Here is a 16,774-nt window from a genome sequence, read left to right as displayed (position 1 = left end):
GTGTGCACACCTCCATTCCCCCTTCCCCCAAAAGCCATTATTCTATTTTCTGGCTGGCTGATAAGTCAGTCAGGCTGTCAATATGTAAAACACTATTTCAAGGAGTATTGTTATGCTGAAAGGCATTAATGGGTGCCAGGAACAAGTCTGATCTATTGACAATTACAGATGTGCCTGAGGTTGTCGCTTTACTAAGAGCAAGCAGAGTCTTCATATGCCCCCCCCACGCCTTTTTCCTCCTTTTTCTCCAAAATACACAGTTCTGGCCCTTGATGCCTAGAACATTCCCTGATATTTTCAAATTGATCAAATGCGGCATTGAAAAGTTATTGCGTTCTATACAGAGAAATGCTGTTGAGTTGAATGTAAGGAGTGATGGTATAGTGGCAGGCTCAGCCAGTAACTAGCTTTCCACCATGATCAGTGTCTTTGTTCCTGAGATACTTAGCCCTGTAACTTTTAATGGATTGCAACCAAATGCAGGAAAAGAAAGCAGAGAATGTGACTGGAGAAAATGGATAGGGTCTGGGCTTGAGGATGCCTGAAGACTTCATGAAAACCAGGTGAAACACCAATAGGTGCCAATCTGCATATTTTAGGACCAAAAAAAACCAACCAACCAACCAAAAAAAATCTAGCCCATGATGGTCAGAGAGTACTGACAAGGGTTAAGCCCCAGGTCCACTATGTGGAGGCTGGATCTTGCTGTTCATGGCTTGTGAAAGGAAACCAAAAGATTCTATCGGATGGATTTTATTACCAGTGTCTCCTTGGTGGAGGACAGAGTGCTAGTCGGGTTGAAAGATGTAGCGACGCAATGGAATCTGGGCTGTTCAAAACTCCAGTTTGGTGCACACTGGGATTTCTGGAGTAACTTAGATGCCACCGCACATCATCGCATGTACAATGCAATAGAAAGATAATGAACTAGGGTGTGGCTAGAACACGAGTTCTGTGTTTAAAGGGCAGCAACGTCAGCCAGCCAGTTGATTATATTGAAATTGGGTAAAAACACAATGGTTTAAATAAATGTCAGCCAGCACACTGGGACAACTTTGTGAAATAGGGACATTACAAGAATATCACGGAGTCTGAGTCACCCTAGATATTTGTTTGTGTTTTCCTTTGGTCAGTGTACCAATGGATTGCAGTTGCACCATTTTCAAGTGTCTTGTCCTTTAAATAGCAGCAGCCACCTGAAAAATGGAACTTGTCTGAACACTCTTTTGTGGGACTCAGGGTAAACTATTTGTTGTACACAAGTTTTATACCAACATTTATAAGTCTCGTCAGTGACTATCTGCTGATGTCTCAACTTGTCAATTACAAAATTACTGAAAAATAATAAAGGGCAAATAAAAGACACTGGTAAGTCAAAGACTACAAATATAGAATTCTACATGACAAACGTTCTAATAATTAAATAATACACCATGACAGTGCTGGGTTACATGTTTTAGTAGTACGGCTGATGAAACATCTGTAGTATTTTTATGGAACCCGCAGTTTAGGTAAGTGTTTGCTTTCTATATTATTAAAAGTAAAATTTAGGTGTGATAAAATAGGTATATTAGCATATACTTAATGTTACAAGAGCACCTTATAGCTGCTACCTTACTACTCTGATTTAATTTGCAAGTATGAGTTAAGTATTAAAATTTCCCATCTACTTGTACTTTGAAGGTATATCAAACAGGAGGGCTTACTAATCTTGATCTTTTAGACTGCAGCTCAAATTCATAGGAATTTAAACACAACCACACAGTGCTAGCTTGTTACTCAGATTATGAATGCTTCTAGGAAGTCACATTTACAGCACAGTATTAATTTGGATTGAAAGGAGCTTATAGTACATGCAGTTCCACCAAACAGCTTAAATAATAAGCAGATACAGACTTCTGCATGCCATACCATGCTGTCAGACTGATGAATTTCTCCTGTACATAATGACAACAAAAACAGAGGAGTTCCTGTTAACAGAACATCTACATAAAAGGGTGGTGATTTTAAACAACGTATTGAACTACAATATTACTATGAAAGGCAAGGCACAATCCTTAATGTTGCAGCTGATTTCAAACATTCCTTTTAACGGATTCCGAGTACAGCAATTTCCTAGAGGTATGAACACCCCAAATCTCCTCTCTATATAGGGAAGGCTGTAACAGGTTCAATTGGAGACATCAAAAACATTTTAAATAGACACCACAAGATGCATCTGTAGTTTAAAGGTCAAATTTATTAGGAGATTAAGAGATGTATTATACATGGACTATAAATACAGCACAGCTGACTTTATTCACAGTCAGACAGAGAGATAGCCAATGCCAACCTATTTCGTGGACACCCTTGTTCTTTTGTTCCAAGAAAAGTTTTCACCATAAGACTTGGATTTAGGCTTTGGAATCCTCCTCTCTTGAACATCATAGCTCCAGCCTGGGGAAAAACACGCAGAGAATTCTAAACAATACACATACAGCATATAATATGGAGCAAATGAACAAAGAAATATAAATTAAAACTTTAAATATTTAACAGAAAAGAAATATAAACACCTCTGATATATAATATGTATGTACTTATTAGTTTATTCTTTTGTAATCAGCAGTAGAGAATGATGCTATAACATAGAGAAGCCCTAAATGTGACCTACGCCTGTTCTCAGGTTTTTCAGATATCAGATATTGCATACTTCAACTTTCACTGCTCCTTCCTGGGGCATTATTTCAGTGGGAAAGCACAAAAGGGAGCACCGACTGTGAGGTATACAGTCCCATAATCTCATGGGTCCATATCTCTATATTTTACGTCAGACTGAGACACCACGACTCTGAGAATGTATGTGCCCTTTGAGGGAGGCTGGGGGGAATTCAGCAAGAGGGGAAATGACAAGTTAGGGAGGGAAGGAGAGACTGGATGATGTGAGGAAAGATAAAGGAGACCTAGGGAAAGGGGGTGGGAGAGAATCTAGAGAGAAGGGAGACTTTGCAAAGCAAAGGAGAAAGAGGGAGAAAACAGGCCATGAAAAAGAAGAATAAGTAATCAAAGCTAGGTAGAAAGGAGTAAAAAGAAAAGGACAACTCTACCCCGATATAACGCTGTCCTCGGGAGCCAAAAAAAAATCTTACTGCGTTATAGGTGAAACCGCGTTATATCGAACTTGCTTTGATCCGCCGGAGTGCGCAGCCCCCCCCCCCCGGAGCACTGCTTTACCTATATCCGAATTCGTGTTATATCGGGTCGCGTTATATCGGGGGTGTGTGTGTGTGTGTGTGTATATATATATATATATATATACAGAGAGAGAGAGAGAGAGAGAGAGAGAGAGAGAGAGAGAGAGAGAGAATAAAATGGGGATAAGAGAGAATGGAATAAAACATTAAAAGACAAGTAATATGATAATTCTGCAAGGGAAATGCTAAAAAAGGTCAGAAAAGTGGAGATAGTGACAATACTGTTTATGTAAATCAATATGCAAATTAGGTATAGCCTCCAGGTATCTGGAAAGTTGCCCATACAACGCTTGGTTTTATGAAGTTTGGGCTCCCTTTCTGCAACATGATTTCACTCAATCATTAAACAGTTGAAATGCTTCCATTTTTAAGTTAGAAATTTACAGAAGCACAAGTTTCACTGATGTCAATGAAAGGGTAAATTTCCTCCTTAAAGTTAAATTAAAAAAGAAAATTAAAAAAACCCAAAATACTAACATATACTTCTGAACCTTTTAAACATTTATAACTTGACAGTATTAATGTATACATTCTGGCTGTATTCAGTTAGCTTTGTGCCATTCAGAGAGAACAGAAGATACACTTGTGTGCAAAGCCCCTTTGAGCGAATCCCAGTCTTGCATTTGCTCTAAGCATCTCTTATCCTATATGTAAGATATATTTGAGATATGCGAGTGAGACGAAGTGGGAATGTTCTTAATGTTTTCTCTAAATACTGTGTGGGTGCCTCAGTTTCCCCTATGCATTTCTTAAGTATCTAGGTAGTGGGATAAGGGTGTGCGATTGTTGCAGAACCCTAGAGGGAAAGGGTGTGCAAGGGTCTGCACAGAGAATGGCCGACACCCTGTCTCCTGATAGCCTGGGCCCCTCCTCTGCAAAGGTGCCAACTGAAGGTGTTGGAGAACAAAGAGATCAGATGGCCTCCTGGCCCGAGAAAGGGACAAAGGCAGAGAAGGGGCTGGAGAGTTTCAGTTTGGAGCTGGCTGGGAAGAGAAGAGAAGAGAGATCTGCTGAATCTCCTCAGCTTTTTCTAAGCTGATCCAAAACTAGTGTTCAGACCAACAATTTGTGGCAATTGCTCTAGTAAATTAAATTATAAACTTGGGTACATAGTCAGTTCCCTAATTTATTTTTTATAAATATACACACACACACACAGACTATGTACCCAAGTTTATAATTTAATTTACTAGAGCAATTGCCACAAATTGTTGGTCTGAACATTAGTTTTGGTCCAGCTTAGAAGAACCTGAGGGGATTCAGTAGATCTCTCTTCTCGTAACAAGTATTTATGAATGCGTTTTTTAAAGTAGAATGAAATATAGTGACATTGTCATGACTCGCTGTATTTATGGATATGGATATGTGTGTGTCTATATATATATAGACACACACATCCTCCCCCAATATACACATGCTATATATATATTTATTTATACGCACACAAAGTAATAACTTAAGTTTCCAGGTCTGCCTGTTTTAAGATCCTCAACTAATAAGGTCTGAAGACAGGTAAGGGCTACACATAAAATTGCACCAGTTTAACTAAAGGTGTGATATTAAAATCAAATCACTTAAGCCAGTACAAACATCTGTGTAGACACTTTATATTGATTTTACCCTAGTTTATATTGATTTTACTGGCATCGGGAAGTGTATTAGTGCAAACCGAACTGGAATTAAATAGATACATATGTTTACACAGGAGATTTGTACTGTTTTTTTTTTTTTAAATCACACCCCTAGTTAAACTAGAGCAGCTTCTGTGTTTATACAAGGCTTTATGCCTTGATCCCGCAATCCCCTACATGTTGCTAAAGGCTGAATCAGCACCACTGCCACTGAGGCACAAATAAGGTAAATTGGCAGGCACAGTCCTCCACAATGAGCAGTAGTAAACGTCAGGCATCATACTCAAGTCCGCAGATTAAAAGGACAGGGGGAGAGTGGAGACTAGGCATGTCCAAGGAGATGGGTTTAAGCCTGACTTTCATGCTAACGAGATGATTAAGTATGTGTTCCCCTCTTAGGTTTTGCACCTATTAAGCTGAAAACCTGGCAGTGGAACAGAAGTGCTATCATTAAGGCAGCTCTGGGTTCTCCTGATTTCCTGCTTTGCTCATCACCTTTCATCCAGTGCTTTATACATGCAGCATTGCATACCTTGCAGCCCTTGAGGAAGATGAAGGTGCTGTGAGGACTGAGTGAAAACTACTGCATTCTTTAACTTTTTCTGAAACAGTCATTTGTGTATCCCAATGGAAACAGGCAGATTTTTTGGGGGTAATTAATTCAGTTTATTTTTAATTGAACTGTGACCACTCTAAATTCAGAAATACATTGAACGGGGAAAGATTAGGCAACATTGTGGTTTAATACCCTAGTATTTCACCTCTGGAGATGCAAGTTATGACCTGTAGTGACAGGAATTAAGTGAAAATCTCTTTGAAGGGCTTCTCCTAGTTCCCTGCATGTGTGCACACATCATAAATACCACATAATTTGGCACCAGTTTGATCTGACAGGCACTCCCTACTCATAAGGTGTCTAGGACTGAAAATAGTAATCGTTTGTAGGCCAAGATGAAGTTCATTGGCAGAGCTGTGTGCGGAAGCTGGAGTAATGGAGCAAATTCCTTGTGCAGTTGCAAATTCCACTTGCAAAGGACATTGTTAAAAAAATGTCTAAAAAGTTATTTAACACACTGTACATTGCTTACTGTATATATAGTACTTCTAATGGCCTGTTAGAAGATTAAGGCCCAAATCCTTTAGAGATTTAAGCATGTGCTTATCTTAATGCATATGAGCAGTCCATTAGACTGCCAAATCAAAATTAAAAATGACTACTACTAATATACTTGCATTTCTAGTGCCTTCTAACGAACGGAAATTAATTGCCTCACACGTAACATGAACGGAGCCTCTCAATAGTGAAATAAACATCTCAAAGATGGCGCGGTTAAGTGACTCGCACAAGATCAGACACAGCAGAGTCAAGAATAGAACCCTGATCACATGCTATCAAATCCTATCTCCCAAATTAATAAGTAGGCATACACAACAACCAAAAGTTTTCAGAGCTGCTACTGACTATGAGGTAACTACATAATTAAAGAGAGATTTTTAATATGTAATTATCAAAATTAAAACTGGTACTTAAAGAATGTTAGCTTCAAAACACTATTGCTTACTTTATTAAATGTAACTTTTCTTCCCAAATGGTAAAGATTATCTAAACAAAATGGACTCAAACACAAATACTGCCATGACCTAGAATTCTCAAATACATACCATTTTTTTCAGCAAAGGCAATGGCATCTTCTTTAGTAGAGAAAGCTAGAACCATGTTGGACAAAGGATCAGCACTGTAAGATGTAAAACATAAAATATTAATATATATTTGAAGTGTAACACTAAGCATTTTGAATAATAATGTTTGCACCTCATGGTCTAACTAATGCCACTTTATGTATACATTTTTAAAGACACCATAAAGAAAATGTATCATCCCCAAACAAACCTGAGTCCTTTTACTTTTAAGTTAGGATTTAATTTCAATATTAAAAGATTTTTCCCATGGGAAGATTTTTCTTTGTTTTTCAAACAAACACTCTGTGTTAAACTTTTGATTTTATTTTCAGAAACTGATATTTTAAAATTGTAACTATGTAAGTTCCTAAGCATATGCCAATGACATAAGCAACCAGTGCTCTATGACAACCTTTTAATTCTAAAACTGTTTGAAAAAGAAAGACGAATTTTGAGGGATTGAAAAGGTGAAAGATGTAAATACTGAACAATGTAAAGAGACAAGGAGCCTGTCTTTACTCTATTTGCTTTGTGAATCTACATTATTGCAGAAGGGAAAGCAGGACTTCACAGCAAGTAGGCCAGGAACACTTAGAGCAGTGGTTCCCAAACTTGTTCCGCCGCTTGTGCAGGGAAAGCCCCTGGCGGGCCGGGCCGGTTTGTTTACCTGCCGCGTCCGCAGGTTTGTCCGATCGCGTCTCCCAGTGGCCGCAGTTCGCTGTGGAACAAGTTTGGGAACCATTGACTTAGAGAATACCTGAGCAAACCTGGCATCTAGAATTGCCTGAAAATTGACAAAGTTATGTTTGTGATGACCTCCACATTCACAAGTGTTTCCAGAGCAGCATTTAAATGCAACAGAAGCCATCTCTACCCTAATAAAACAAAGTCCAGAAGCCCTCTGAGCTAAACGAGTAGTGTTCAGAAGCCCAAACACATAAGCTAATTGTTACTTGTAGCTCAGTTGTCTTAGTCTCATTTCTGAAAGGCACAAAGTGGCAAAATGATTTTTGAAATAAGTGGGTCCAACCATAGTAAAAACTATGGGTCCACTTAGCAGCTATAAAAATTCCACCTAGAGCACTGAAGACAAAGGAGTAAAGCTATATGGTAATTGATTAACCTGCAAATTTAACAGCAATTCTAGGAAGAAATTTGGGGCAACACTACTGGAGCACAAAACCTAGTCTGGCGTCCTGCCGTTCTGAGACAGCAAGTGCTTAAGAAAGTGGGAGGTGGATCACTGAAAAAGCCAAAGGCTGAACAGCAAGAACTGCAATAGGGGTTTCCTCTTGGCTGTTCATCCTAGGAAGTCAAAAGGATGGATGAAGAGGAAAAGCAGTACAAAGGACGTGACACTCTCCAATAAAGAAGAAAGCCTCTGAATGGGGGGGGGGGGGGGGAAATCTAGTTCCAGTGCAGAAAAGATGAAACATGTAATCTTATCCAATGGGCAAACTAATGTGCAGATGGGATCCACCAGTGATCCAACATCTTACTCCTCAAAGAGGAAAGTGAAGAGGGGGAACAGACTGTCCATCAGCCACCAAGATAAGGACGTCTCATAAAAAGGCAATGAAGAGAATTAAAAACTGGAAACTAGTCCAAGGCATGACCACTAGGTATATTAAGGGACCACGTGATGAACCTTTGATCTTCGCTATCATCTTCTGTGACAAAGAGATCCACCCTCTATTATGAAGTAGCAGTAAAATCCTGAGAGAGGGGAGTAAAATCCTGTCTGGGTTACAAAACCCTCAAGTTTGTTCAGTACCAAATACGGTGACAATTTTCCAGCAATCAGATACTATGGGGATGGAGGACATATAAAGCAGATTGCCTATTGATCTCTATGTTCACCAGGGAGTATCTCTGAAGAAGTTGTTCATCCTATATAAAGATACAACTGTGTTCCCTCTTTCTGTAAGTTGGCTATTGCCAAAATTAGGATGCTGAAGGTCAGAGAGCAGATGTTAGAGGATAAACGAGAGGGCATGATATTGCCAACAGAGATCTCAGAAGCAAGATATTTACTAATACACATTTCTAAATGGTCTATTACTATAGTATATGAGTGCTCTTAGTTATTTGCGTACAAGAAGTCACCTCTAATGGAAACACAGCTGTCCTCTATCTCCTCCATGGCAACTATTCCAGGGCATGGCATGGCAGGTGGCCATCACCAATACATCATGGAGGACTCTGGTATGAAAAGATGGGAACCACAGATTTGATGTTCAATGAAGAATACTTGCACTGATAGCCACTTTGCAAGAGCTATGTTGAAGAAAATAAAATCTTAGCTATTTCTTGCGCTGAACAGCTAGTTGGAAATAACTATCTAGTAGCATCGCACCTTCAGTTATCAGAGTTCAATACAAAGATTAATAGGTATAAACTAATTTATAAAACCTTTGACCCAGTTGTGTTTACACTCAATCCAATGTTCAAGACAAAAACATTGGGTAAATTTCCTTTGGCCTACTTACAGCTTATGTACACAGAACAGCTACTCATAGAATCATAGAATATCAGGGTTGGAAGGGACCTCAGGAGGTCATCTAGTCCAACCCCCTGCTCAAAGCAGGACCAATCCCCAGACAGATTTTTGCCCCAAATCCCTAAATGGCCCCCTCAAGGATTGAACTCACAACCCTGGGTTTAGCAGGCCAATGCTCAAACCACTGAGCTATCCCACCTGAATAACTATTTCTAAATAATTCCATGTGGACACACTTATTCCAAAATAAAATTGTCTTTTTAAAATTAGCTCAATCTTTGGCACTGGATTAAGGTAAACCAGAAAAAGGCGCACTGATTCCAGAATAAGAGTGTCCACACCTGGAGTTATTCAGACAGTTATTCTGGAATCGCTATTCCACTTTAAATTCACACCCCACCTTATTCTGGAATAACTATCAGGTATAGACAAGCCCTTGGTAACAACATTAATTCTTCTGGAGGATTATTTTGTAAATGTAAAAGTTGCCTTTTTGGCTGAAAATCAGGCAAAATTTCACCCAGGAAAAGAAATTGAAAAAAGCTGAAAAGTACGGGATTAGGATAGAAATTCAAACTCAACCTTAACTAAAGCAGGGGTTACTGGATACTGCTACAGTATCATTAGATGTTTACAAATATAGATAGAAATAAAGAACATATTTTAACTGTTAGGTACTTGGTTGGGTGGGGGCGGGGGGGGGGAAGATAGTAAAGGGGTGGACAGAGAGGGGAAAATGGTGATCCACAGCCTCTCTCTTCTGAGCTACTTGTTTAAAAACATTTTGGTTATGATTTACCATTTGATAACAAAAAGAACGAGGAGTACTTGTGGCACCTTAGAGACTAACTAATTTATTTGGGCATATACACAGAGAATATGAAAATATATATATCTTCCTACTGTATTTTCCACTGCATGCATTCGAAGAAGTGGGCTGTAGCCCACGAAAGCTTATGCCTAAATAAATTTGTTAGTCTCTAAGGTGCCACAAGTACTCCTCGTTCTTTTTGCTGATACAGACTAACACGACTACCTCTCTGAAACATTTGATGACAGTTCAGTGGTTATGTACAGTATAGAAATCAGCCTAATCATATTTTATTACATTATTATTAGAGCATGATGCCCTTAAAAAAACTGGTTTAAGACTATTAGAGACCAACAGGTGAAAAACATGGAGTCTGAGGGGAGCTGTTTAAGACGGCAAATCATTAATAGACTACATTCATAGGCTTAACATTTCAAAATCATTTGTATTAAAATATGCTGGTTAGTAATCATTCTCTCCTTCTCCTACCAGCTAAGAGCTCACTTCTGAATTCAATATTTTTCCTGCTACACTGGGCATCAAGGAGCTGATATAGGTGTTGGTCGTATCAACTACTGTACAGGAAACGGAACATAGCAAAACAGACCTGAGCTCAGGGTTAATTTTCAAATAAAAATACATTTTAAAATAGACTATTTTAAAAATTATGCATATATTTTGTGATTGGATTTAGAATATTAAAGAGCTAAAACAATAAACAATCTATACTATTTAAAAAAAACACACCTTAAAGTTGAAACACATAGGACAAAGATAATTAAGGGTTTGGTTTCAGTCGCTTTGGTACTAAGCTCTAATGTAATATAAAATAATTGCTAGGGAAACTTTAATGTGGACTGTGCTCTTTCCAATGTTTCAAAAAAATTCTGGAATGGGTGAGATATTGAAACAAGTTTTGCTGACAATGTGTAAGTGCTAACTTTTCAGAATAGGTCTGTAGCAAATGATATTTCAGTGGCAATTTACAGTGATGTTAGGAGAAGTGTGCCAAATTCTGATAATTTATGAAATTTGATACCACTGATTAAAGTGCCTATGAAATGCTATAATAATTCTGCAGGATCAAAACGGGGACAAGACTGTTTAGTAGGTGATACTCTACAGTTATCACTGCTGCAATTTTTATTTCATCAAGTCAACAAAACATCTTAAAGCATACCAAACCAAGCAATATACCATAATTTTGAAAAGTGGGTAAAGTGATGTAAATACTTATGAAGAAATATGTTTAAAGACTGTTCATGAACTAGATACATTTATCTGAAGTTTTGGCTAATTAAAAATGGACCATTCAGAGGGGTTTAGGACTAGATGTAATTAATGACCGTCAACTACAGTGAGGCTTACAACTCGCTACTATATTGCATATGCAAACATAATCCTTGATTTTTGGGCCATACACTTAAATTAGGTGGAGAAGGAAATTGAAGATTTTTTTCCAGCCTCTTCTAGCCTGGAGCAATGCAATCTAAATTTGTTTCTAAACCTATTTATGCTAACAGAGAGAGCAGCACGTGTACTGTTATGTTTAAAATTTCATCATGATCACTGTGACCCATCAACCATTTATTATAATTATGGTTAAATACACATGGATTTACATATACAAAGGGCATTTCAAAATAAAATCTGCACAGATATGAGAGGAGAAATCATTTAAAAATCAGACTCACGTAGATGCCCAGCCCATTAAAGGATTTTCCCAGCGCTCTCTGGTATCAAATTCTAGCTTCCATTTCTTCGTGTTGTTGACACCGGCCTGCATGGCATTACGCGCTGGGACAAAAATCTGAACTTTTCTGGTTTTTATGTGCTCCTCTGGAACGCCAGTTAAAGGAGTGATATCCTACAGAAAGAGAAAAAAATGCAACTTGTTTAAAACTACTCTATTAAAGAAGCTAATATAAGAATCAATGTTCACTACCTCCCACACATTTTTTTTCTTTATTTTAAAAGGAATGTTCCTTTAACCTTTTATAATAAAAAAACCCATGAAGGTATACCCTGTAAATTCATCTTTCCTCAAACAGCAGGCTCAGTTTGATGAGTTTCTGATATTATGACTCATTTTACTTAAAGATATATTCTGTTTGACATTTTTGATTGGGAAATTTCTCATTAAGGCTCATGCAGTGTTTGTTGTATTGATGTTTTGGGATTATATTTTTTGTTTATAAGGGGAAGAAGTCTACAGGAACTTTATAATTTAAAAAGCAAAACCGTTTACAAGTTTTAGTGGAAGAGGTTAGTAGGAGAATGCTGTAGCTAATTAAGCTATTGTCTTGTAACCAGATTTAACTGTACTCAACAGTAAAGAACTAGATAAAGACCATGAAGACACACAAAAGTTTTAATAGGTAACAAAAATAAAACAGACAAAAACATAATAATCAAAGAATCAATCTATTCATGAGAGAGACACTGGTGAGAGTAATTTTTCTGGATATAACTGAAATGAACACACTTTAAAAACTAAACAGCAATTAAATATAACTAGCATGTCAATTCATCCTAGCACCGTGACACCTGCTGAACAGAGTAAAGTGGATCATCAAATTCTTCATCCAAAGCTGCTGAAAGAAGCCAGCTAACAACTCATGACTTCAGATACTTTTAAGTTTAATGCCAATGGGAGCTTCTTGGACTCTGTCTCCTTGTCTCTCTCCAGGAACAAATGCTCATCTGGTGAAGGTCCAGAAATGTGCAGCTGAACTTCGGGCATATTGAACTAATCTTGCCAGTGGTGACAGGACTTGAATTGAGGAGGCAAACAAGTCATTTTGGGTTTAAGTCTTCAGCTACCAACTTCATAGGATTCTGTTCTGTGGCAAACTTAAAAGCTTTTGATGCTGTCACCAGATCCTCCCTAGAAATGAGGAATTTCATTTTTTGTTTCACTTCACAAAATAAACTTGGAAAGATCAGTCTGTCTGAACTAAATCAGGGAGTGAGAGTGAAATGTTTGTCCTGCATTTATAACTAAAACAGAACGAAAGAAAAACACAGGAAGTTTCCAACTTGTAAAATTTGAGCTCAGACTATACCTAAAGCAAACTGTCAAAATATTTTAACAACTTAATCATGAGTGCTTTCCTTAAGCCCAAGTAATGTTTATTTTGAATACCAGTCTAGCCATGATATTAAAAAACCACCACTAACAATTACTCAAATGTTGCAACACGTACACAAAACATACTCTAACAGACTGGCATTTCTAATTCTGCTAAAATCTGAAACTACAATTTAAAAAAGAAATACTTTGAAGTTTTTATTTGAGTTGGCAACAAATTTTGTGCTTAACCAACCCAATACTTTTTCATCTGCAGTAAAAATTAGGTGCGGCTTTACTGTTATGGCTTGTCTGTTTATAGAAACGAAGTAGTAAACCATACTTATATATATATATATATATATATATATATATTATATACACACATTACATTACACACACACAAATATACATGGGGGCAAGTATGTGTGAGCGACAGAGAAACTGAACACTGTAGTTGATGAAATAATATTGATCCTACTATGTGCAAAGATAGTTACAAAAATTGTACAATGAAAAGCATTTTTAATTTCATTAATATTGCCATTTTCGCAATTGTGATTTATTTTGACACTCACAAATTGGGTGTAACTTATTTTTTCATCTACAGTGATTCAGAGAGATGTCTGGATTTTGATGATGGTTAAACAGTTCTTGTATCTACCATATCTATGGCTTATCAAGTTTTCAAGTGCTTTTGGATCCTTCAGGATAAAAAGGTGTTATATTAAATGAGATTACAATAAACTTAAAGGACACTTTTAAAATTCTCTCTTTTGGTGGTAGTAAACTCCCCCAGAGCCCTAAACTCCACACCAAAAAGAACACAGAAGTATTGCATATAATGTAATAATTTTAATACTGGTGTATGTTGAATATGATTTTAAAATTGCACTATGCTGCCCTCAGAACACAGTGATTACTGTATTTGTAAATTTCTTGTAATAAATGTCCAGTCTAGTTTATCTGAAAGAAAAAAAAGTAACCGTTTTAGGGCACTTGATTGGCTTCAAATAATAAAATTAACTTTTCTAGCAGCATGCGATTCATCCTATGAAGATCTTTTCAAAGTGCAAATAAAAACTGCCTGTTTTAAGACATTAAAATAGCTATATGATGTTGCTAGCTCTCCGTACTTTTGATTCATTATAGCTAAAGTTTCCATGCCTTCTGGGAATCTAGCAATTGTTTATTGATATCTTCCCCAGTTTAAAGTTGGCAATTGAACAGACAGTTGTTAGGACAATGAGTTTCTGGATTTTGAAGCCCAAGTCGTCTTGACATAGAATCACTGTTTTTGCTTGCAGTAGACATGTAAGGTACTGTAGCATAGCTGAGCTGTTGCCAAAGATATGGAATAAAAAGGCTTGGCATCTATCACATACTTGACACCTAAAGAGCACAGAAGCTCTAAAATTCCTATTCCCCGTAGGCGCACTCTTAGTCTAGACAAACTGATTTCTCACACTTTTAAAATGCATTACAACACTCTATTGTGATCATTTCATCCACACAGTTCCAGCTAGTGACAGAAGAACCTGTCCTTTAAGCGACATTTCAATGGGCTAAAGCTCCCGCTCCAAGATTCCATTAAAACAATATAATACTTGAAAAGAACTATGCTGCACTAAGTTGAACTTTCTCTGTGTCTTCAGTGCTTTGTTCTGAGTTCAAGTTCTCATTGAAATTACCTGTGAACAAACTCTCCAAAACAAAGATGTTTTTGACAGCTATTTTCAATTTGCTCTCATTCTTTTTAATATTGTGCTTCTTACAAATTTTTGCTTTTGTATTAGTATACTTAGTGTTAGGTTTTTTTAAAAAAAAAAATGATAAAGGTATCAAATATTAAAAGTAGAAAAAACCTGAGAAATTTGAGATTAAAGAGATGAACTGTTCAATGCTTAAAATTAAGTAGGCTGGCAAAACTGGATCAGATTTTAGTTGATGTTATTTATCCTACCATACAAAAAACAAATTAGGACTTGTACTGCATGATGAATATACAATATTTTCTTTACTTTTTTTTAAAAAGAAAATAACTTTAAAAAAGATTTATCATTTTGATAGCATGTTGCAACAGATCATAAAACTTTGGTAATGTCTATTTTTAGCCCCCCTCAAAAATTCTTAATGTCTATCAAATCAAAGAGACGTTTCTTTTTAATTTATGCTATTTAGAAAGATTTGTAGTATTGAAAATCCAAGCTGTTGAACACTTGTATCATTTCCTACTGATGAGCTACAGAATCCAAAGAGGAAAAAAACTGGTTCACAGACTTAAGGTCAATGAAAGTAGAATTCATCATGAAGGTGACCTTCATTTCTGAGGGGGCTATTAAAGTACCCCACTATTATGGCAAACTCCAAAGGTGACAGTCTTGGGGGAAAAAAAAAAAGAAACTAATAAGGCAAGGGAGGAGAGCAAAACATTTTTTTTTTTTACATATTATTAATATTTATGAAAGTTACAATTTTTGCTCATATGAATCAGGTGTGCACAAGTTTCATCTCTCCACTATGAAAACTCTCATACACACATGAAAAAATTGTGTGAAATGCTGCTATCAAATATCTACTGTTTAACTTTTCCCCCTTTTTTTAAAATAAAGGAAGCAGGGAACAAGCAATGGGAAGTTGATGTCAAAATCCAGAAAAACCTCCCAGTAAGCTTCCAGCAGCCACCCAGGATTTAGAGTCTTGCTAGCCGCTCTCTTTTCAATACCAGAATTTCACACATTTCAATGACCATTATGACTTCAAAGAATCAAATTTTCATCATTGTCCGTCATCTGCCGGTTGATTTGTATAAAGGAGTTCTTCTGCATGCACTCCAGACAAAAGGCTCCTTACTTTCGTGGCTATATATCAAGTTTAAAAGTTCTGTTTGTGACAGTTGTCTGTGGTAAATTAGGGTAATACTGAAGGAGTGCAGCTGCTCTGCAGGACCCTCCTTTTTGGCATCATTTCACTTAAATAAAAACTGAATAATTAGCTTCTGCCTGTATTAAACCACAGAAATGCCACTGGCCTTAGTAATTACTTCCGGTTGCTCCACCTACTTAACCTCCACAGTTTACACTTGTTATAAAACAGGAATAAATAGACATTTTCTGCACTTTACAGGAGTTTAAGAGAGTTTGTTCTTCCCCCAACCCTCATATGTTTTGACAGGTCAGTAATAAATTGCATCAGGTTTTGCTATAAAATCATAGTTTCCTTTTAAACTTAGAAAATGTATTGCAATCAAAATATAGTTATGACTTAACACACAAAAACAGGCCATTGGGCAATTTTATTCACATATATTATGTAGCTGCTGTAAATAAGAGTTTTTATTCACTGTGCTTAAATTGTTTGGGTTGTAATAAAGGTGAGGAGAACATGTACATTTCTGGAATTCATTATGGTCCTTTTGAAACAAATGTAAGAAAATAAATCAATGTGAAGCACAAGTAGAAAGATGGAGTAGAATAAGCTGAATATGGGCAGAAAACATTTATCTAATAGATATAAACATGGGAGGAGGGGGGAGGATATTTGCCCTTTTGAAATTCCATATTGCATGGAACACAACATTCTCTTTAAGGCATAGAGAATATTCTTGCATTACTATAATAATTCTGTGGACAACATGTGTAACCCATAATGTGTTCCTCCATCTAAATATTCATAGCAGGATGACTTTACTATTCTATTTTAAAGAAAAAATACAGTACAATAGCAGAAAAATTAAAGTCTATATGTTCACTAGTCTCTTAATTCATGTTTACATTAAAAAAATTTTTTTTGCTAAAAGTGAAAAATATTCAGGTAAAGAAAGAAGGGTGATGAATCTACAAAAGACAG

At 36.8% G+C, this 16,774-nt stretch overlaps 1 protein-coding gene across 2 annotated transcripts in view; it reads right to left on the bottom strand.

Moving 5' to 3' along the window:
• Positions 1–2,225: 2,225 nt before the first annotated feature.
• Positions 2,226–16,774, bottom strand: part of NDUFS4 (NADH:ubiquinone oxidoreductase subunit S4) — a 55,620-nt gene continuing 41,071 nt past the window's right edge. For both annotated transcript variants that reach the window (XM_065406582.1, XM_065406583.1), the window contains 3 exons: positions 11,550–11,722; positions 6,527–6,600; positions 2,226–2,436 (listed from right to left, as the gene is read on the bottom strand). In XM_065406582.1, coding sequence (XP_065262654.1) covers positions 2,333–2,436; positions 6,527–6,600; positions 11,550–11,722 — 351 coding nt within the window. In that variant the 3' untranslated portion in view covers positions 2,226–2,332. The remainder of the gene's footprint in view (positions 2,437–6,526; positions 6,601–11,549; positions 11,723–16,774) is intronic.

Source organism: Emys orbicularis, chromosome 6 (genome assembly GCF_028017835.1).
Source record: "Emys orbicularis isolate rEmyOrb1 chromosome 6, rEmyOrb1.hap1, whole genome shotgun sequence".
NCBI lineage: Eukaryota > Metazoa > Chordata > Testudines > Emydidae > Emys > Emys orbicularis.
The sequence above is the reverse complement of the archived record's forward strand: the minus strand, read 5'-3'. Positions and strand labels throughout refer to the sequence as shown.